General features: G+C 44.4%; 1 protein-coding gene across 7 annotated transcripts in view; it reads left to right on the top strand.

Moving 5' to 3' along the window:
• The window catches only part of dachs (unconventional myosin-IXb-like dachs), a 512,416-nt gene that overhangs the window by 357,603 nt on the left and 132,769 nt on the right, over positions 1 to 22,044 (top strand). For all 7 annotated transcript variants that reach the window (XM_075883315.1, XM_075883314.1, XM_075883320.1 and 4 more), the window contains one exon: positions 17,365 to 17,471. In XM_075883315.1, coding sequence (XP_075739430.1) covers positions 17,365 to 17,471 — 107 coding nt within the window. The remainder of the gene's footprint in view (positions 1 to 17,364; positions 17,472 to 22,044) is intronic.

Genomic DNA, 22,044 nt, shown 5'->3' with positions numbered 1-22,044 from the left:
AACTGCTAGCTTTGTTGAGAAAATTAAACGCGCACTGCCATTGTCATGGTGAAGCGCCCCGTTGACCTCACGAAAGGAAGCGGTAACGGTTGTTCAACGACGACGTTCCCATCGACGGTGATGCTCGAAGAAAAGAAAGAGCAGTCCTGTACCGAAAGTGCCTTCACTTACACCGCCACCGCCACCACCGCCGCCGCCACCACCACAGCGACCTCCCCCGCCCCCGCCACCAGGTGGTGTACGTCCGGAGGTGCCGGAAGACACTGTGGCACAACAGAGAACATCTGGCTCTGACTGGCCCACTTTACCGTGGGTACACGTGTCTACGGAACCTCAACATCGACAGTCAACAACGGATATGCCCCTAGCAGCGCCCAAGATGTACAAGTTTTTTCTGTATTGAGGTCGTTCATGAGTGTTATTCGTACTCTATTGGCTAGTCTACAGATCCCTGCCGCTAAATGCACACGGCAAGTCTTGGACACACTAGAACCAATTCTTGCCGCACTTCAGTAATAAGCGGGTACACCATGACCACATCAGTCTTTTCGAGAAAAAGTCAAGCGTGCTTTCATAACTCAGTGGAATGCCAGAGGTCTATAGTAAAGAATGCCTGAGTTTCGACAATTCTTTTTCGAGAATAAGTTTCTCATCATCGTCATTTATGAACCACATTTTTCAAAAATACCTCGACTGTCGGGCTATGAATTGTTCGTTTCTTCATCGTGCATTGAGCGAAGTCAAGTTGCTGTGTACATCCGTAAAGAACTCACTTATGTTTGCCAAAGAGTAGAGTCTCACAATGGAAATCACTACGTGTGTCTATATGTTAAAAAGAAGAAATTGTCGTTTACGCTGATAGGCGTATATATAGTGCCGTCACATCGACTGGATCGACAGATATTAACTAATATATTTGCAACGACTCCAGAACCTTGGATATTATTGGGTGACTTCAATGCCTATCATCCACTGTGGGGAAGCATCAGGACAGATCGAAAAGGCACGAACCTAGTTGATCTCGCATCAGAGCACGGGCTTCAGGTGCTGAACGACGGCAGCCCTACTTATCTTCGAGAAGGAATTTATAGCAGTTGCCTCATGAAAGTCCAATGGTTCACGGATATTGAAACCCACGGCAGCGACCATATCCCCACGTACGTGACAGTCAGAGGTCTGGACAATTCTTCTTCCCCTGGACACTCAAGACACATTGACTGGAAAGAGTATCAGATATCAGTGGAGAGCAAGTGCATGTACGAACTGCCGGAATTCATTGAAGAAGTGATTTGTTGTGCAATGAAGACTTCCACGAAGATATGTCCGAAAGAATCGAGACGTACCGCACTTGACCAAGAGTTGGAACAACTCCGAGCGGTCCGCCGACGTGCCGAAAGATGATACAGGTGCACGAAATCTATCTATGACCTCAGAGAATCTAGACGCATTCAGAAGAAAATCCAGCATCGAATGTACAACGATGGAAGAGTTTTTGTGACTCACTAGACACTCGAAAGTCTTTGTCTCTCGTATGGAGGACTCTTCGAGGTATTCACTGACATCGGCAACAGCGTCATCCCTTCGCCGCTCTGGCGCTACATCAACGTCGCTCACAGCTTGATGTTTCTGGTGAATTTTGTGCAAAGATCGCTGGCGACATCTTTATACCGATTGATCTATTGCCACAGGATGTTCCAGTGGCACGAGATCAGCAAATGGAGCTTGCATTCACTATGGAAGAACTTCATGCGGCTTTGAACACATGCAGACGCTCATCGTCCCCAGGTCTGGATGGAGTAACCTATAGTGCCCTACGTCACCTAGGTTCGCAGGCCCAGCGCTGTCTCCTGGACATTTTCAATAAGTATTGGCATGATGGAACGGTGCCTGATGAGTGGAAGTGCAGTCAACTGGTGCTTTTGCTGAAGCTTGGAAAGTCTCCATTGGATTTGGCATCATACCGGCCTATAGCACTAGCAAGTTGCGTTGGCAAGGTCATGGAGAGGATGCTGCTTACACACATGGAATGGTACCTGGAATGTTATAACATCTATCCTGATGCTATGGCAGGCTTTCGACGAGGTCGGTCCTCAATTGATAGCATCATTGACTTAGTGACCTCTGTTCAGCAACAGAAAGCTAAGAAGCGGCTGTCGGTAGCTCTGTTCCTAGACGTGAAAGAAGGTGCCTATGACAACGTGACCCATGAGGCTGTTCTCAATGCTCTTGAAGCAGCTGAACTTGGAGGTTGTATCTTTCGATGGGTAAGAAGCTACCTCACAAAGAGATCGATGTTCGTTCTAACTGAAGATGGGCCTACGAATAAGCATTTCACAAGTGGTGGGGTGCCACAAGGCGGCGTTTTGAGTCCGACTCTTTTCAACCTGGTTGATTTATTGATTGATTGAACGTTTATTATCATTTGTCACATGAGGTTTACAAACACTGATTGGACCCATAGCCTGAGGCTAGTGTAGGGTCCAGTGAGAAAAGTAATGGACAGAAGCGGGAAATATCAATTACACATAATACATATGTAGCTATACAGACACTGTAAATTATACACATATACAGAGTAGAGAAGTCTTTCTCTTCCTAAACAATCTAGTCACACAAAACAAAACTGCGTGTGCGCATACAAAAAGTTATGACAGATAACTTCGTGGACACACCCAAAAAACATCAGTTAAAATACATGAAGAACATCAAACTATCACAAGTTTTAGTTAGAAGGAAAAAAATAATGCTAGGTTTACAAGATTCACCAGCGTATATTTATACAAATGTAAGTGCTTACCACCTAAGAGAAAAAGAAGTATTTACAGCTTGCTCAAGAATTGATTTTTTAGTTTTACCGCAGCATTGTGTGATGTCTTCAATTCAGTGGGCAAACTATTCCAGATCTTTATCCTTGTGAATTGCATTCATCTCTCACCATAAACGTCATTTCTTGGTGCCAAGTTAAAGTTACCGAACGTCAGGCTTCTAGTAGGGCGGGAAGAGGAATAAAATAACGAGACATCAAATGGGCTATTGTATTTTACGATACTGTTAACACAAACGGTCATCTTATAGTCACGCAAAAGATCGAAGGGTAGTATTTTTAGCGATCGGAATAACGGCCGGCTTGGCTCGTTGTACTTACTGTGAGTTATTATTCTTATGGCACGCTTTTGTAGCCTTCGAAGGGGATCCAGATAAGAATCATAAGTCCAGGCCCCCGATTCCATGCAGTAGATTAAATGACTATTAATGAAAGGAAAGTAAAGCGCCCGCAAAATGCTTTTATCAATGTAGCCTATAGCTTGTAAAAGCGCGTGGCAGCCGGAAGCCAGCTTTACACCGACGGCATTTATTTGACCTGCCCTGTGAAAGTGATTATCTAGTATAATCCTGAGGTATTTAAACGTGTCCATACGTTCCAATATGCAGTTGTCAATTTTTATCTGAATATCTTCGTAACTAATTAATTTCCTACGGGAATGAAATATAACGTACTTCGTTTTTTTAGCATTAACCGTTAACCTATTAGCAAAAAAACCACTGGGAAATTTTTTTCAATTCTGCGTTTACTTGTCTTTGTAATTCAAGAACATTGTCGGCCGTACATATTAATGCTGTATCATCGGCATACATAATAATTTCGGAAGAGCTTAATACGTGAGGCAAGTCATTGATATAAAGGGAGAAGAACAGCGGCTTGAGAACCGATCCCTGTGGCACCCCTGTGTTCAGATATTGCAGTGTGGAAGTAATATCGGTCATCACAACAGCCTGCTGTCTGTTTTTGATGTAATTAGAAAATAACTCATAGGCTTGATTACGTATGCCGTAGTCCTTTAATTTATGCGAAAGAATTGAATGATCTACCGTATCGAATGCTTTCTGTAAGTCAAGAAAAACAACTCCCGCTAGCTTGTTGTTTACGGCCATGTTAATCGATTGTGCTAATGTCAACACTGCAGATGACGAATAATTAGACCGGAATCCATGTTGCTGAGGACAAAGAACCATGTATTTCTGTAAAAATTTATTTATGCGGTTTTATAGAATTTTTTCAAAAATGTTATTTACAACGCTAAGAACCGATATCGGTCTGTAGCAAGACGGATCGGAAATGTCACCGTTTTTGTAAACTGGAATTACTTTTGCAATTTTTAGTATGGATGGGTAAGTTTCGTTTTGTATAGAGTGATTAAATAAATTGCATAAGATTGGGCCTAAAATATCCACGTTTTCTTTTAACAATCGCGCGGTAATTTGGTCTAGCCCAGCAGATTTGTTAGTTGAAAGGTTTTTAATAATATGAAAAACTTCGGAATGTTTAATATCATACATCACAAACGTATTGACAACTGGGTGTGACGAAATGTAACTGTCTGCAGAGCGGGGAATTTTGTCTGCCAGAGTTTTGCCTATACCAGAAAAGAAGGTGTTGAATGCTTCGACGGTGCTGTTGTCAACGCTGTCAAGAGTAACATGTTGTGATTGACGGCCCCCAGTAACCTCATTTATGATACCCCATATTTTGCGTGTATCGCCAGATGCCTCCTGGATGCAGCGTGAGTAGTACTGTTTTTTACGGGCCCTGATTATCGTTACGCATTTGTTGCGCAGTAGCTTGTACTGACCTAAATAGTAACGGTTCGTCTTATGGCATTTCCATCTATTGTACCAGAAATTCTTCGTTTTTAACAGTTACAAAATGTCATCATTCATCCAAGGGCAAATTGGTAATTGATATGAACGTGCAGGGAGTACGCGACAGCAGTTATTAACTGCGTTTTTAAGAATTCTTATCAGGTTTGAGAACTTAGTATTGACATCATTGTCGTATATATCATCAAAACCGATCTGCAAGAGGCTCTTTCTCAGCATTGCGTAGTCTGTCTTGATAATATGTCGTCGATGTTCCTTCTTATTTTGGATTAAGTTACTAAGTACAATAAACATCGGAAGGTGATCCGCAATGGGTTCTTTGAAAACGCCAGCATGAATGTCGGTATCTATATTTGTTAGAGCATGATCTATAATTGATGAAGATACACTTGTAACACGCGTGGGGGTGGTTATAACATTTCTGAAGTTCTGGTGGGGCTCACCAAAACGCTACCACAGACTGCTTATATATCTCTCTACGCTGATGATATCTACATTTGGGCATCCGGCGTGACACGGCCTCAAGTGCGCGCAAGGATACAGAAAGCGGCAACGATGACATCGGCATACCTTCGCCAGCAAGGGTTGACTATCGCCACAGAAAGATGAGCAGCAATGGCGTTTACACACAAACCGATGTCTTTTTACCCATTGTGCATCGACGGCAGAGCTATCGCATATAAGAGCAGTCATAGATTCTTAGGTGTCACCGTAGGTCGTTACCTAACCTGGAGCCCACATGTCCCATACCTGAAGAAAAAGCTTATTGGCAATGAGAATGTATACAAGTTCGCCGCCGGAAAATCATGGGGCCCATCTGTGCACTCCGTGTTGCAGCTTTATACACCCCTCTTTCTCGGAATTCTCCGGTGCAGCCTTCCTGTCCTGTCCAACACGTGCAAGCCAAACATCCTTGTACTACAAAGCGTACAAGCACAAGCACTTCGGACATGTCTTGGCCTTCCAAGGTGCTCATCGACAGTGGCAACTATTGTCATCACACAAGAACAGCCGGTCACAACGCATATCATTGTCGAGATGCTGAGAGCGCACATTCAGCATTTATCACGGCTACTGTCACATCATTTAGCGTCTTTGATAGTGCGGAGGCCCCATTACTCGTTCTGCGGTATTGTGACAAAACATCAGGAAATATTACCGTCTGGCTTCAAACTTGCAACACATCCAGCAGCTGCGTTATGGAGTAACCGTCAACCTGACGTGTGCTTATCAGTTCCTGGAACCGTTAAGAAGGCACCCATGTCACCGCTAGCCCTGGAGCAATTCACTTTGCGACTGTTGGACGAAAGGTACTTCGACCGCATGCATGTTTACACCGATGGCTCCACTAATTCCAACAGCTCTACAGGAGCAGTGGTTGTTCCATCTGATAATGTGTTACTTCAATACAAGTTCTCTCACACCATGACGTCGACAGCAGCAGAGCTCACAGCGCTTCAAAGTGCAGTAAAGTGCATTTTTTGGCAGCAACATAACCAATGGGCCATCTTTTGCGACTCGAGGTCAGCCTTACAGACACTACGGTTTGCTATGCAGCATGGGTTACACGAACAATTTGTATATCAGATAAGACATGACTATAAGAAGCGCTCAAGGAGGGTCACGATATTGTATTTCAGTGGTTGCCGAGTCATTGCGGAATTGTCGGCAATGATCGCGCGGATGAAGCTGCTCAATCGGCTTATGACCAAGACCTGCGTCAGCCCATACCACTCTTGAGAACTGACCCTGCAAGACGACTACAATCACTTGCTCGCCGTATAACTCTCCTACAGTGGAATACACCGGGTTTTTCAACATGCACCTGTATTCGATCGACCGAAACTTGCAACTTCGTTTGCCACACGGGCTCCCACGATGCGCTGAAACTTTAATGTGTCGCATGAGGTTGGGCATGGCATTTACGAATGCGTACTGTCGTCTCTTTGGAATGGCGAGCACTTCGGCATGCAACATCTGTGCCTGTAAGGAAACGCTCGAGCACATTCTATGTCATTGCCCAGCATACCAGTCTGAACGACGTATTATGGAAGTCAAGCTCCGTCAGCTAGATTCACGGCCGCTTACAGAAGAGAGGATCCTGGGACCTTGGCCGACGGTCTCCCATACATGCAAAGCTACGAAAGCCCCCTTGCACTGCTTAAGGACCACCAGACTTCACGACCGCTTGTGAAAGAACAGTGTGACACCATGCTGTGTAGTCTCGAGCTGACTATTCATCCTTCTATTTCTTACTCCTCTTCTTTTCTATCTCTTTCCTTTCTATTATTCTCCCTTTCCCCCACCCCAAGTGTAGGGTAGCCAATTTAGCCAAGCTTGGTTAACCTCCCTGCCTTTCCTCTCTATTTATCTCTCTCTCTCTCTCACAGCTGTGATCATAAAGATGACAGTTCCACTTCATCTTGTGGACAGTTTTTAACATTCTCAGCGTTCCCATAGTGATGCCTGATGACAAAAAACACCCGGGTTCTGAGTACACACAGTACCTGTTCATGAGTTCTTCTATCAGGTCCAAGTGAATCCATGTTGGACAATTTTGGTTTCCTCATGCGCCTGCTCTTCCAGTGGTGCTGCCTTCACAAGTTCCATGTGCGTGTTTTTGAACGTGTTGCCTTTAGTAGACTTGTGCCTCTGATGATCGGCTTTCACTGTTTGAACATTCGTTTCACAGACTCTTCCAGGAGGATGAGCAGTAACTACTTCTGAGAAGCTTCCTTCATCTTGGCTGTGTTCACCTTAGAAGCATTCTTTCCTTGCCTTAGTCTAGGTTGCCTCAGTTGTGGTTTTGATGCTGTCTTAGTATTTTGCATCATAAGCGAATTAAGGTGCATCGTCCGCGTTTCCTTCAACCTTGACGTCTGCAGCATGCTTAACGAGCAAAGGCTATGATCAGTACAAGAGGCTTGTTGCTGTGTCTTAGAACTTATTGTTGAGCTAGTTGCTTATTCGACATACTGCAAAATAATTAGCACAGCCTTGACTTCCACAAACACTCATACAAATGCTCGCTCTTCCACCTGAGTAACACACACGACAATCAGCACTCACAGCCAACTGTTTATTGCTTCTAAATGAGCCTTTTATATGCATACAGAAAAATGCGCGAAGGCAATGATGAACAATGATGCACATGTGGAACCCAAGCAAGAATTTGTCCTTGGCAAGAGCTCGGCAAGAGCTTTTTGACTGACTGCTAAATGGTTGGCTAGACCTTGGCAACCAACGTAGGGTTGGTCTTGGGGATCGACATTGGTGTCACGCTGGCCAATGTTGGAACACAACATAGGCCTGATCGCATTGGCCGACGAGCCTGAGTGCGTGCCTCAAGCGGGTTGACCATAACTCGACCTTACTTAAGCATCAATTTACCGTCGGTTGCAGGTCGATTGCTAATGTCCCTTGCTCTGCTTTTCTTTTTTTTGTATTTTGTGCACATGACGTTGGCTCAGTGCACATGTAAGACGAAAGTAAACGCCTCTAAAGTATGCACTTGTTAGCGTGTAAGTACGTAACATGCAATAAAAAAAGACAAACGTAAGCTTCCTCACTTTATATGTTTATTCCGCTGTTTCATAAATTCACTTTCATGCAACATCGTTCACAAGGAACAATTCGCAACAGGCCTTGTGCAACCCAACTATAGACGAGAGCACACCTATCTTGCACCCAGGCGTCTTTGGCGGTACACTCTCACTCCCAGAGACGCCATAATTTGTTTGGAACTGCCAAGGCGCGCCTCGCTAGCATGGCATGCAGTGGCTCTGGGAGTCTAAAATGCGAAAAACCACCTGTTCATGCTGCGCCCGCTTATAAAATGTCATCTGGGTACCACTGCGCTGTCATCTGATGCGACAATAACCAACGCAAGAGGAAGAGATTGCTGAGCACTGCCTGTGAAGTTCACAATGCATCACGGGAATTGTGCTGGTGCATAGTTTTGCGATTGCACAAATTTCCGTCCACAACGAAAAATGCTGAGCTTCACCACCTTAGGATATAATCGTGATCAGCAGAAAGAACTATGAGCCCTGTGAAGTGTACGAGTAAGTATACTTTTTGTGTTCAAGTGTGACTCCAGCTGTTTAACTTTACAGCAGCCATTTGCATGCAGTATGCCTGTAGTATGAGGCACAAAACTATTGCCATACTATTTTGCAGGCTGCATTTCAATAATAGGATACACGTATTATGACATGCGTGGATGCATGCACCGCGCATGTTTAGTACAACTGTAACGGCCTACTATTGCGATGTGTGAACAATTCGGAAAGCATGACTTTCGACTCGGTCGAACTCTAACATGCTTTGACTGTCACTAGGTGAATGTGCATGTGCTTTTGGCCAGCGTAGCATTTTAAAATCTTGTTTTGGCTGGCACTTTTGCACCGCGTGTGTGTTCTGAGTGCCCGGCAGACTGGCAATTGATACACATACGGTGCATGAGTGTAAGTTGGAGCCAGATTCTAGTGCTGCGTTGACGCCGACTTACATCACAAATTCTGCCTTGTCACAGACAAGGCACGCCGCAATTCACTTTTCGCTGTTCACATTTCTTTCAATCGCAATAGTACGTACCTGATGAAGCCGCTTCCGTGGTTTACAATGCACGTGCTGCAGACATTTCTGCTCAATGTTTAACATCAATCAGCACAAAATTCCAGCAAAAAAACAGCGCGAAACATGCTTCCAGCCGGACTCGGTTTGTGAAGTTTCGCGTTTAATTTGCAGAGTGTCTGCTCGCGTGGCAATTGAGAGTATTGCTTCGCCATGCTTGCAAGAGATGGTGCCACGCACTTTTCAATATGGCAGTAATCACCGAGCTAGCTGCGTTTTGGCGTATACAGTCGATGGAGTGGTATTCCTGCTAGATCAGTCCTCTTTTTCGGTCAATTATAGTGCTCTTGGCCGTGAATACGTATTCCGTGTGTGACGTTTTACCACCGAGATGTGAGGCTTGTAATGTTCTGTTAATTGCTGGGAAGGGCTGAAAAGAACAAACAGAACGATTAATACTTTGAGAGAGGCAGACTATTTACATGACTAGTTGCACAGTCACATGTATTTATAAGCTCTATTCACGAAATTTGGCAAAACATTTTGGTGGGTATATACACAAATAAGAAAAAAACTGTGCACTTTCAGTTCAGATTCCGAAAAGTACTTGAAGCCCCAGAGTACACAGTTTTCTCGTAATATGTTGCTGGAAAACAAACAGTACAACAAATAGATCAAGTACAAGACATCTGACTTCCAGGACAAACCGGGCAGATATTTTTCTGTCGGCGTTTACAGCTTGTATAAATTAGTAGGACTTTAGCAACCAAGCATGCATCTTACCCAACTTCCTTTCAGTACGGCGAGACCAGTGCTTCACGCTATCCACACTTTTTTCAGTCCTTGTTGCAGTGCTCCCTGAAGGAAAAAAATATCAATATTTGTCACGATTTTTCAATAAACAAATGAAAAAATAAAAAACACGAAATGTGTATATTCTTCGTGAACGATCAATGGCGACTGATACAACAGCCGTTCGCTTGAATCATTCTTATTCGTCAGCTAGAAGAGACTAGCGGATTGCACAATTATGCAGATCAAAGCGATTTTTGTCAGGAAAGAAAACTGGCAATGTGTCGGGAAATAAAATGCCACTTACGAGTACGTATGAAATTCTTGGTGGCAAGACGCGGCTGCCTCTAGGAACGTAGCAAAAGAAGTGCTGCCCAATGCATGTGTGTCACTTTGCTTGGTACTGCTTCAGCAAGTCCTGGGACTGAAATGGCGTTGTTTCCTTCCTAGTACACACACACACACACACAAAAAAGTAAGGAAACAAAGTGAAAGGCCTGACACACACACCATGCCAATCGGTCCCAGCAAGTCCGTCACTCCATGGCGAGCGCATTTCTTTCCTCTTTTCAAGTGTCATCAATAGACAAATTTAGTCCCGCATCTGCAGCAGCCGGGCGGAGCTTGCTAGCCATTTTCAGTGGTGGTGGTAGGGGTTAAAAGAAGAAGGGGCTTAATTTCTGCAGCCCGGGGAGCACGGGGCAGTGCCTCTTGCATTGACAGGCCGCGTCCTTTCAGCTGCTACAGACGCGCAACTAAATCTGTATATTTTTTCTGGGAGAGAGACCTGACGCGTGGTGTGATCCAAGGCGGAACGGCGGGTCCCCAACTCTTTTTTTTCCTTTCGAAAGAATTCACATTCTTCTCTGTGTGGTAAACAGTAAGAATGAGCAGCCGGAGCGGTTGAACCAGTAGTAAAATTTTTTTTGCATTTTTTTCTTGCATGTTTTCTGCTGTCTGTAATGCAGCACGTGATTCCTGTGTTGACTGCTGCTTGCCTGTGTTTTTCCTGCGCTTGCAATCTTTTCTGAGAAGACTACAGTTATTATGTGTTCATTCAAAGAATGTTGAAAGAATATTTCCAGTTTATATTGTTTCTGTGTCTCTACTAAAATCTTACATGAGGTCACACCTGTCGTGGACAGGTTTTTTGGGGGATTTCAAGTTCGGGTCTTTGGCCTTGGACCATCGAAAGGGTGCTCGACTCAATGGATACTGTCTCAGGGCCGGGCTATTCTGAGCAAGCGCGTGCTTCTTTTCTTACAGCCTTCTCACCTGTCACAAATACAAATGGAAGAGTTTCTAAATATCTTTCGCCACCCATCGGCGATAGGGGCACAGCAACCCTGAACTTGCATCTTCTGCGCCGCGCACATGGCGCAAAGGAGTTTGTCGATGTGAAACCATGGAATGGGGGTTCTTGACGAAGAGGGGGAGGTGGATTATTAAAGAAATCAGAAAAAGAGGGAGGCTCGTCAACTTAAAAAAACTAATCTTACCAGACAGCTTTCCGCTTAATTTAGGTAGGTATGTGCTTATGGAAAATACAAGCTGAAACTCAGTAAAAATGCGGAAGAATCGGCTAATGAGAGACATAATTCAGGAGGCATAAAGCACTGGGGATGATCAGAGAGAAAGATGAATATTGCTTCACCTGTACTACAAGTAGAAGGCACCAAATACCTTTGGCCCTTGGTCTCGTTAGACAACGACGACGCATTTAGGAGAGTTCGCTCACAGAATGACAATCGCACCTTCCCTTTGCTAGCTAATTTCTATAGTTTTTTCTTTATTTTTCCAAATTTTGAGTGGTTTTCAGGGCTAAAAGCTGTGGTCTGAAGCCTGACAAATATATAAACACGTATGTGTGTTGTATATTTAATGGTTAAAAAAAAGTGCATATGGAAAAAAGAATGTTAAAAAAAAAGAGGACCCTTACTGCTGAATAACCCCTTTGGACAGCACACACAGAGTGTGGTGGTGTTCATTGTCACGGTGTTCACAGCACCTGCAAATATTGATTCTGGAGACCTCAAGCCCTTTTGCATTCCTTTGTATTGTAAGCCACGTCCATGATGCGAAGTACGCTCGCAAACCGCTTGCCCCAGTACTAAAACTCTAGTGCAAATAAGTTCTGTGCTATCCCTTGAGTTCGTAAAGGAACATGTTTGGAAATAGAAACTGACAACATTACAACTTTTCGTCAAATATATAACCATCCTTTTTTTTTTAAAAAATCTGTATAAATTCTTTTGTGGCTTAGTGCTACAAGCAGGTTGTTGTCACTTTCCTTTTATATCTAGTGTGGCTTGTCTTATTCTAGGATTTACCCACCATGGCTGCATTTCATTTTGTGCTTTGCGATTTCTTGAGTCGAGAAGGCAGTCGCACAGCCTTCACTACGCGCATTACGCACATGGATATAATCTGTGTCAAGGTGTATTTCTGTATTCCGTCACAGCTGCTTGATCGCCGTGGTTACTTATTCCAAGTCTCGTTCGAGGAAAACACCTGGTGTTTTTTCTCACCAATTCCTAAAAAAGAGCTGTGCACCAAGTGACATACAAGTCTGAACCAACAGTCGTAGGCAGCAGACACTTGCGCGATTAAGACTATGTGCTTGTGTTCCACATCAGAAAACTTACTCCAGACTCTGCGCCTACTATTTTTGAGGACTATCCTTTCTACTTGCTTTCAAGTGCATAGAAGCCTCCCAAAGATCCTGCTTTACGAGCTTTGCCACTACATCAAACCTCAAGCAAGCGAAAAGCAGAGACCAACGAAACAGATCTGGATGTTGCTATTTCACAAGATGCTTTCACTGAACAAGAAGAAGTATGTGTTTGCACACAGTAAGGTGGCTCGGTGGGTCGATACCAGACTATGACAGGATGATTGCACTCCTAAGTGTTGCACCATCGTTCAAAATGCGAGAAGGTGCAGCAATTGCTGAAAGAAGAGAAAAAGGCGTCCCAATATTATTAGAAACGGCACGGGTTCGCATTTGCCGCATTATTTTAAGGAATGCTCTTGTGAACCGCTACTGCACCGTACGAAAATATTGCTAAGAAGCAAAGACAAAGTGGCACGTGAATTGGCAGAGGCGATGTTTATTCGACAATTTGGCAAACAATGTATCAGTGTTCCATCTCTGTCATTGTATGATAATGAATTTGATTTTCTATCTGACAGATTGTGATTATAGTTGGTTGGTCTCTTCTTGTGGTTGTACACATGCATGAGGGTTTTATAAGACGAGCTTCAGTTCAATAAAAGTCAGTTGCGAGTGTGCGCTTTTCCGAGTCTCTTCTTTCGTCTTTTAAGTTTGCGCCAATGATGTTTTGCACAAATATTGTCCACCTTGCCCGTCTTTCCCAAACTTTTCATGGATCTTTCCTTCTTCTGCAGTAACAGCGTAGGACGGACGGCGGGGAGAATGGCGTTCTTAGGAGCTTTTCCTCTACCTGCTGATGTACCCGGTCACAAAACACATTGTTATGATGTCCGCAGTGTCTGAGCCATCGCTCGTGATAGTAGCAACAGTAGAATTAACCTAAAGAGACATACACACGTGCTCGGTGTGTCCACACATGGTCAATGCTTAGATCGTACTCGCGATGTGAACAATTGGAGAGTTTCCTACATCGTGGATGGCAGGGTATTATCCTGACGGTAGGCGTTGAATCGTCTTCAGAAGACCATGGAAGCATGCCAGGCGACAAGACATGCACACAGAAAAAGAAGTGCGACCGAACACTAGCACGGAATGCACGAAACTGCATCGGCAGTGAAGCCAGTGGGAAGCAGCCAGTTACTTGGCGCAAAGTTAAACTGCAGCGCCCTCGCACACTGTAGAAGGAAATCGTGCCTGCCTCGAAATGAGGAGTTCGAAAACTGAAAAAGTATCTATAAACGTTGACCCGACCTGCCTCCTTCCCGCCGTGTTTTGTTTTTCAATGTCGCCTTCCCGCCGTATCTTCTCCTCGCTTCACCCTATCCCAACTCCTTGCTTTTCTCTCGCAAATCTGCTTTCCTCTTTTGATCACAACTCCTTCACCTGCCTCCACCGCTTCGCCATGCTAGCCACGCTGGCTCGAATTCAGAAGCTTCGTTTTCTGACTAGAAACGGCCCGGAGCTGTTTCACCTGTTCTGGCATGTGTGTCGCGTGTGCGCATCTTGGTCTTTAGGTGCGTGTGTGTGGTCAAGATGGCGGATGGGAGGCCTTGCATGCTTTTTTCTTTTTCCTGCCACTAAACAAAACGTCGAAAATAGGACCGCCTGGCTTGGGCGTAATCCACACATTAGGTGCGTTGCAAAGCACTTGATGTTGACCACTTGGCAGCCAACTTGCCGCTTTGGGCGTCCCGGTATTCAGCTGTGAAAATGGTGAATATTTTGGGGGCGGTGGTGACGGCTACATGCATGCAAAACTGTTTTCACGAGGCTGACTTTGGGAAAACTGTTTTCGCGATGCCGAGGGTGAAGCTTCCGAACAGGACCATTGCGGTGGCGATTTATGGCAGCGCATCGTCAGCTCCGACATGGGAGAGTGGGTGGGACATCTGTTGTGATGGTTTCATTACGGCCGATGATGATGCCGAGACCCTAGAACCGTGCACGGATTAGGGCATTGTGAATGAAGTATGGGGCAAGAACAATTTGAAGGAATCGGATTGCGAGAATGACAAAACTTTGGAGCTAGTGCCTCATGCAGCTTATGTCACGGGCCTTGGCGAAAAGCACACTGCCATTTTAAATAAACTTGAGACCGCCCTTATCGCTTCTGCTCTTCGAAACATGTGAGTCACAGACTTTTTGGGCAAAAATTTTGTGTTTTCACTCGCACCTTTTTGAAAAGCTGCATTTCATTTACTACAAACTTTTGGATACAGCGAACAAATGCCGCGTCAGGCTCATGTTTATTATAAGCGGGCTCGACTGTATATACATTTTTTTGCCCTCTTGGCAAATGATGGAGCCGAAAAATTTCTCAAAGTGAATATGCTCACCTGGCAGAACCATGTACGAATTAAATTACTAATATTTTTGGTTAGTTAGTCAATAATGTAATCGAATTGTCACACAAGTACTCCATGCGAATTAAAGTTATCAAGCTTAAGACCACAGATATATTCTCTCTCATTGTCTCCCAGGTATTGTTTCTGATAAGTAAAGAAAACACACTGGTGTTTATAGTGATACGTATACATAAGAATATTAGCCAAATCACGCAACAATATATTTTATGCCACCCTAAATATATACACCTTATTTCACTATGCTAATTGACGATGTGTTGCTGACTGCTAACTCCGATAAGGGTTTGGTATGCTTGCTGTTCATTCGGCCACCGACGGTGGCCTGAACCGTGCAGCTTACAGGCATTTGGCGCGTTCGGCATTCGCTCATCCATCAACGCTGGCCCGGCCCACGCCGCCGAACAAGTGCTGCTGTAGCCGGCAGCGCACTTCAGGCCGATCATTTTGGAATGTCTGGGGGCCAGTGAAGTCGGCTGCCAACTAGCAGCCAGCCATCCGCCAATCGTGGCCAGTCGGTGAAGGTTGCTTGGGAAAGCATTAATCAACAAGTGATGTATGTAGCGCTGCTGCCCAACAAGGTAACAAATAAAAAAAAATTGAAAAAGAAATACGAAAAACGGATAAACCAGCTAGAAGCACTGAATTCTCGCCTCGAGAAAGAATATTTTTTATTGATGTAACACCAAAGATGGCTCGCTGACACAGTTATCTTTGTTTAATAAATAGAGTATGCTTCCAACTGCAGACGTGCAGATGAATTCAAGCTTCTTCCAAGAACCTGCATATCTGTATATCATGGTTCACACCCGCGAGTGGCAGTATATGCCACAAGATCTACGTTCTTATCCTTGTTTTTCTCAACCTTTAGAGCATGCTCCATTAGCCGGTCATCTAGGCATCTCGGTTATAACAATGTACACTTTTCCGCAGGATAAAGGAATGCAGTATACGACTTTTGTGTAACATAACAAAGGCTTTCTCGTGTTTTTTCAGGCAACCGCTATCGCAAGTGCGCAGACACAACTTGGCTAGTTTTTCTGGCACCGAAAAGACTAGAGCCACACCATGCTTAGCAGTGACCTTCTTAAGGTTATGGGAGAGCTTGTGCTAGTACGGCATCACTTGAGGTTTGGAGCCCAATGAACCCCTAGCAGCTCTATTTCTTTGTGTTCCACGGTTCATCTTCTGCATTAGTGACTTGGTGACAGTGTTTATGACCGAGGAAGGGAAGCCCACTGCCATCAATCGGCTGATCTGATCACAAAAACTAGTGTGCATGTGTTGTAGACACGACTTTTTCAATAAATATTCTAAGCAAAGTGATGCAATTCCTCTTTTAGCAATCTTAAAGTGTGCAGAGTGATACGGCAACAACCCCTTTTTCACACGAGATTGGTAATACCACCAACAAAACTGTTCATGGTCCTACAATAGCTTGAGGTCTAAAAGCTGTAGAGAGGTTTCTGTGGTTATCTCTGTAGTAAATCTGAGTTCGTGTCCATATGCTTTAAAAACACTAAGCACAGAACCACGGTAAGGACGCTCAACTTTATAGAAGGCATCCTTGACACACACACTCATCGTAGTAAAACCATCCTTTTAAAAATCTTAGACTCACTACTGAGGTACCCACAGAAGACCTCAAGCTTCTGTGAAAACACTAGCACCTGAGCTTCTCCTGAGCACAGCGCAATGAAAGTCCTCCAGGTGTGATTGAGAATGCCTAAATAGCGCTTGATCTCACCTCTGAATAAGGTCATTCAAATGAAAGTGATTAGGGCAGCAGAAAGGTGTCTCTTTTGCGCTACATTATGATTTTCAGTAGCACCGACTAGTTCAAGAACAAGTCCTTCTGTAGTACGTTGAAGTAGTTTGCATAATGCAATTTAAATGCAGACATAGATATAGTGACCGTGGAATGGTGTTTCTGTCATCATTGTGTCATCAGAACAAAATTTCTCGAAAAGAAGCAATACTATGTGCCATTGAGCGAAGTGGTGTCCGGCAGCACTTGTGTGTACATGACTGTCATATCGATCTCAGCAGCGGTTGCATGAAATATAAATTGAAGATAGATGATGTTGCAGCTGACCGGTATGGTGGTTCGATTGGCATAAGGTCTTTTAAAGCTTAGACCCTGACTTCAGACATAACTGCAAGCATGTCAGGATGTTTCATATAGCTTCCTCTCTCGAATGAGGAGCCAAGCGGGTAAAAAATCATAGTGATAGCGAAATTGTTTAGAAATGTCGCATGTGAATGCATCGTTCCTTCTCTCTGTCGACTGCCACGATCCAGGCTTGCCCCATCGCATGCGCTTCAAGGCTTTCAACGTGCGCTACCGCCTCCTGGCTCCTTTCAAGATACTCAAGAAGACTGACGACAAGGCAGTCGGAGATTGCAAGGTAGGCCCCTTTGCAATCAGCGTACCTTGGCACAATCTTTATGTATACGTCTGCATTGTGTAATTTATTTATACTACAAAGAGGCTGGTGCAAAATAACAAAAACGCCGACCAAGGTAAAATACACAAAAATTAAAAAGACGTTTTGGCTCCCCACACGGGAGCTTTATTCACAGTGACCGCAATTGGCATAGTGCATTCTTCTTATGCGCGTTTCTTCACGTGTTGCAGACATAGCGAGTACAATGGGGGGGGAGGGGGGGGTCCCAATATTTCTTTTCAGCGTGTGCACGGTAGTTTTAATGGCTAGAGATTCTATATGCAATTCCGGTAATAACTTTCTTTCCGCTCCAATAATAAAGGCTTTATCCCAGTCAATGGTGTGTCCAGTAGATGCAACGTGTTCTGCAAGGGCATCAGAAGCCACTTTCTTGTTCTTGACGTCATTGAAATGTTCACAGAGCCTTCTTTTAAAATTGCTTGTCTCGCCAATATATCCGTATTCACAGTCTTTGCAAGGAATTTTATATACTACACCAGGAAAATCGTGTCTGTCCAACTTATCCTTCACATTTGTGAGACGACCTCTGTTCGTGTTGAAACATGAGCCACTTGGACGTTGTAGCCACGCAAAACCAAAATGAGGATTTCACTAAAGCCTGGGACGTAGGGCACCGACGCGCGTTTTCTTGAAGGAATTGAGCGATTGAGCTGCAGTTGTCACTGCACCGAGTTCATGAAAGTAGGCGGGTATCCACAAGCAGCCAGCTCACGTCCGATGGTATCCTCGTCTTCTAGTGCGTCTTCTTTCTTAGAACAAATCTTCTGAGCGCACATTACAAGTGTGGACACAACAGAAGGTTTATGGCAAGAGGAGTGCACAGAATCGAAGCTCAGGAAACGACCGGTGTGTGTATTGTTTTTGTGCACACTGAAAGTCAGGCACCTACCTACCATCTCGTTTCACGACGACGTCAAAGAACGGAAGGCAGCTGTCTTATTCTTCTTCTACGATAAACTGTATCACGGCCTCCTCAGAATTTAGCAGTTCCAAGAATAAAGGCAGGGCATCCTGTTGCAAGACACAACAGCAATAATTCACATACTGAAGAAACGTCTTGGGCGGGACAGCAGCTGAAGTGACAGCTTGGTTCTCAACATCCTCTATGGTAAGATTTGAGACAGCGACGGATACAGAAGAACCCATCGCGGGGCCGTGAACTTGTTTGTAGTATTTGCTCCTGAATATAAAATAGGTGTTTCTGACCAGGACTGCAGCAACCTTAACAAATCGGGAACATCGATGGGTGTTCTGTCCGGCAATGATTGGTCTGACACAAGGGCTGCCTTACATACGTCAATTGCCAGAACAACAGGCATACTTGTAGAAAGCGACCGTACATCAAAAGATGCGAGAACGTCATTGTCATCAAGTACTATCCCAGACAACACTCGATGTCCTGAGGCCGTCCTCATATGGTACAATCGTCCTCGCACAGTTCTCATTGACCTTGGTACCTACTGAGGATGACACAAGCTGGTTTGACGCAGAAACGTCTTTTCGAGTGCTTTTTGAGAACAGCAGTTTATCCTGAAAAAGTAATTTTAAGGACGTTTTGGAGAGAACAAAGGTAGTGCACTAGCAGCGGTTCAGACGTCTTTTCGAGTGCTTTCTGAGGACGACAAATTGTCCAGAAAAGGTCTTGTCAAGGACTTTTAGGGGACGACAAAAGCATTGCACTGAGAACTTACGTATAATTCCTCATGACCTTTGCGCACCAAGAACTAGATGCTTTTCATATGTGAAAAGTTTTTCCACACGTTCTTTTCATGCAGTCATATAGTTATTGTATATTTTTCCCTCGTTGGTTTCTTTTTTGGCAGAAAATCTTCAAATTATGCGTTCTGCTTAATGAGACACAGGTAATTAATTGGCTTAGGTGTCGAACCTAGTATTGCAAAATGTCCTCTTGAAACAGTGTGTTCTTAAATGTCACAGCCTTAAATTAGTCATTATACGCCGCTGTAGCGCGTAATAACAAACTAGCAGCTGGCAACCATTGACCATGTGGCACTATTCTGGATAGTCAAGTAGCCAAGCCATTCCAAGCCAACTGACTGTCAAAATGGAGTCAGGGAACGTGCAGTGTTCTAGTGAAGGTTCGTGTTCTTTGTTGTTTGTGTGCATGGTTAAAAGTGAGATAGGTATGTGTGAGAGTGTAAGTCATAGGTGACAGGAGATAAATTGCCGTGTTGATGGGTGCACTGGGCTGCTCAAGGCTCAGACTGATCATGGATGTATTGTCACCAGCCAACCGCGGCGAGGTGTGGTTCGAAGCAGCCTAGAACACCAGCCAATCGCAATCAACTGTGCTTCGAAGCAGCCTGGTCCCAACGTGAAAGGATCGACTTCTGCATCTGACACATGGCCTGACCTCGGGCAAGTCAAGCAAAATGCCAGTGTTAAGTGTACTGGTAAGATGTCAGAGCGGAGCCTCTAACACTAGTGAGCGCATTCGGCACAATACACGTGGTGATGAGGACACTGTGTCAAGCTTTCGAGGAAGACTATAAACGTAGTTGATTGAGCTGTGTCGACTGCTTTGATACTGCTTTTCTTTTTTTTTCAGACTATAAGTGGACTCGAATGCCTAACAAAGCTGTCAGTTGTGATTAATTACTGTTAAATGAATAAATTTCAGTCAACAAGCTTTGTTTGTTTTACTGTAATAGTCCAGCACTGTCACCTCTCTTTTGTTTGATACAGTATATATAAACGAGACCTCACAGGTGTTTTTCTTTTGATGTATCGAAACATCATGAAAAAAAGTAAATCCTAAGTAGTATCACTGCCCATAGTACCGAACCGGTCACGCTATCGTTGTTCTGAAAAGATACTGAAAAAGTCCTGAAATGTTGTTTTGAAGATGTGCTGAGGTTGTTATGTGTATGGACAAGGGGACGGGATTAGTGCCATTCTAGTATCATAAGAGGACATTCTGAGGGCGTCATAGTGTCCTCACGGAGGCATACTGAGGATGTCCTGAGGTTGTGTTTGTGTCCTGTACCCTATCAATGAAACCTTTGGAATTCCTTTAGTGCATTTCACTTTTTCCAACCCTCCGGATCTGAAGCCCCAGGGCCTTCTGTCTTGACAGATAGCTCTAGCACTTTCATGCCCGCACGCGTGAACCGTGAGTGGGCATCCAGCACCTCGTCTAAGGTGTTGGACACAACAAGTCCAACGGAGTCTTCGTCGCCGAAGGACAAGCGGGACTCTTTAGAGTGCACCAGAAAGTCAGAAATCATCATCACGGGGCCTGACAAGGCCTCCTGACTTAACGCAATACTTCTTTAGTACACACAGCACTCATTTACACTCATAATGAATACACAAATAGTGCAATGAAACGTCAGAGGACTGCTTAGAAAACACAACGATATTCAGGAACTCTTACACAAACATTCCCCAAAAGTGTTGTGTGTACAAGAGACGCACTTAAATTCCAGAAACACCAATTTCCTACATCAATATGTAATATGTATTCAGAAAGGACCGCAATGACGCTGTAGGGTCATATGGTGGTGTAGCCATTATAGTTGATCAGGGCGTAGCATGTACACACCTACCGCTACCAACATACCTTGAGGCAGTGGCTGTTCGGGCAGTTCTTTTGAGCAAACTTGTCACCATCTGCTCTCTTTACATACCTCCACAGTACCGTCTCGAATAACACGAATTCCAGTCACTTATAGATGAACTACCGGAACCTTATAAAGTCCTCGGGGACTTGAATGCACATAATGGTCTATGGGGCGACTCTCGCTGTGATGCACGAGGTCACCTAATCGAACAGTTTCTCTTTTCTTTGGGTGCATATCTGTTGAATAGGAAAGAGACAACATACTTTAGCCTCGCCAACAAAACCTACTCATGCATAGACCTCAGAATTGTGTCCCCATTGCTTGTACCCCTTTTTCAATGGAAAGTGATCAACAATCCTTTCGGAAGTGACCACTTTCCGATCAGTCTAAGTGGATCACCAGACAAAAGTCCTCCACATGTTCTCAGATGGCAGACCGACCAAGCGAACTGGGAAAAGTTCAGAGAAGCTACTCGCTTGGTCGGACATATGTGAATTAAGTATAGATGCAGCTGTAGACTTTTTGACAGCACTTCTTATTGATGCTGCAACAAAGTGTATCCCACAAACTGGACGGTCCACCAGGCGACACATTCCTTGGTGGAACAGTGAGTGTCGGAATGCACATAGAAAGCAAAATAAAGCATGGAAGCTGCTTCGAGACTCTCCGACAGCGGAGAATCTTACAAATTTTAAAAACATAAAGTCTCAAGGCAGGAAGACGTGCCGACAGGCCAGAAGGGAAAGTTGGCACAACTTTATATCAGGCATCAGTTCATATACACAAGAGGCTAAAGTCTGGAAAATGGTTAAGAGAATAGCAGGCTGGCAAGTACATTCATCCGCTCTCGTAAACACACCAGGTTTCAGCTTGGAAGATCAAGCAAACTTCTTCGGTGCACACATCAAACAAGTGTCCAGCTCGTCACA

Source organism: Rhipicephalus microplus, unplaced genomic scaffold, assembly GCF_043290135.1.
Source record: "Rhipicephalus microplus isolate Deutch F79 unplaced genomic scaffold, USDA_Rmic scaffold_16, whole genome shotgun sequence".
Taxonomy (NCBI): Eukaryota; Metazoa; Arthropoda; class Arachnida; order Ixodida; family Ixodidae; genus Rhipicephalus; species Rhipicephalus microplus.
The sequence above is the reverse complement of the archived record's forward strand: the minus strand, read 5'-3'. Positions and strand labels throughout refer to the sequence as shown.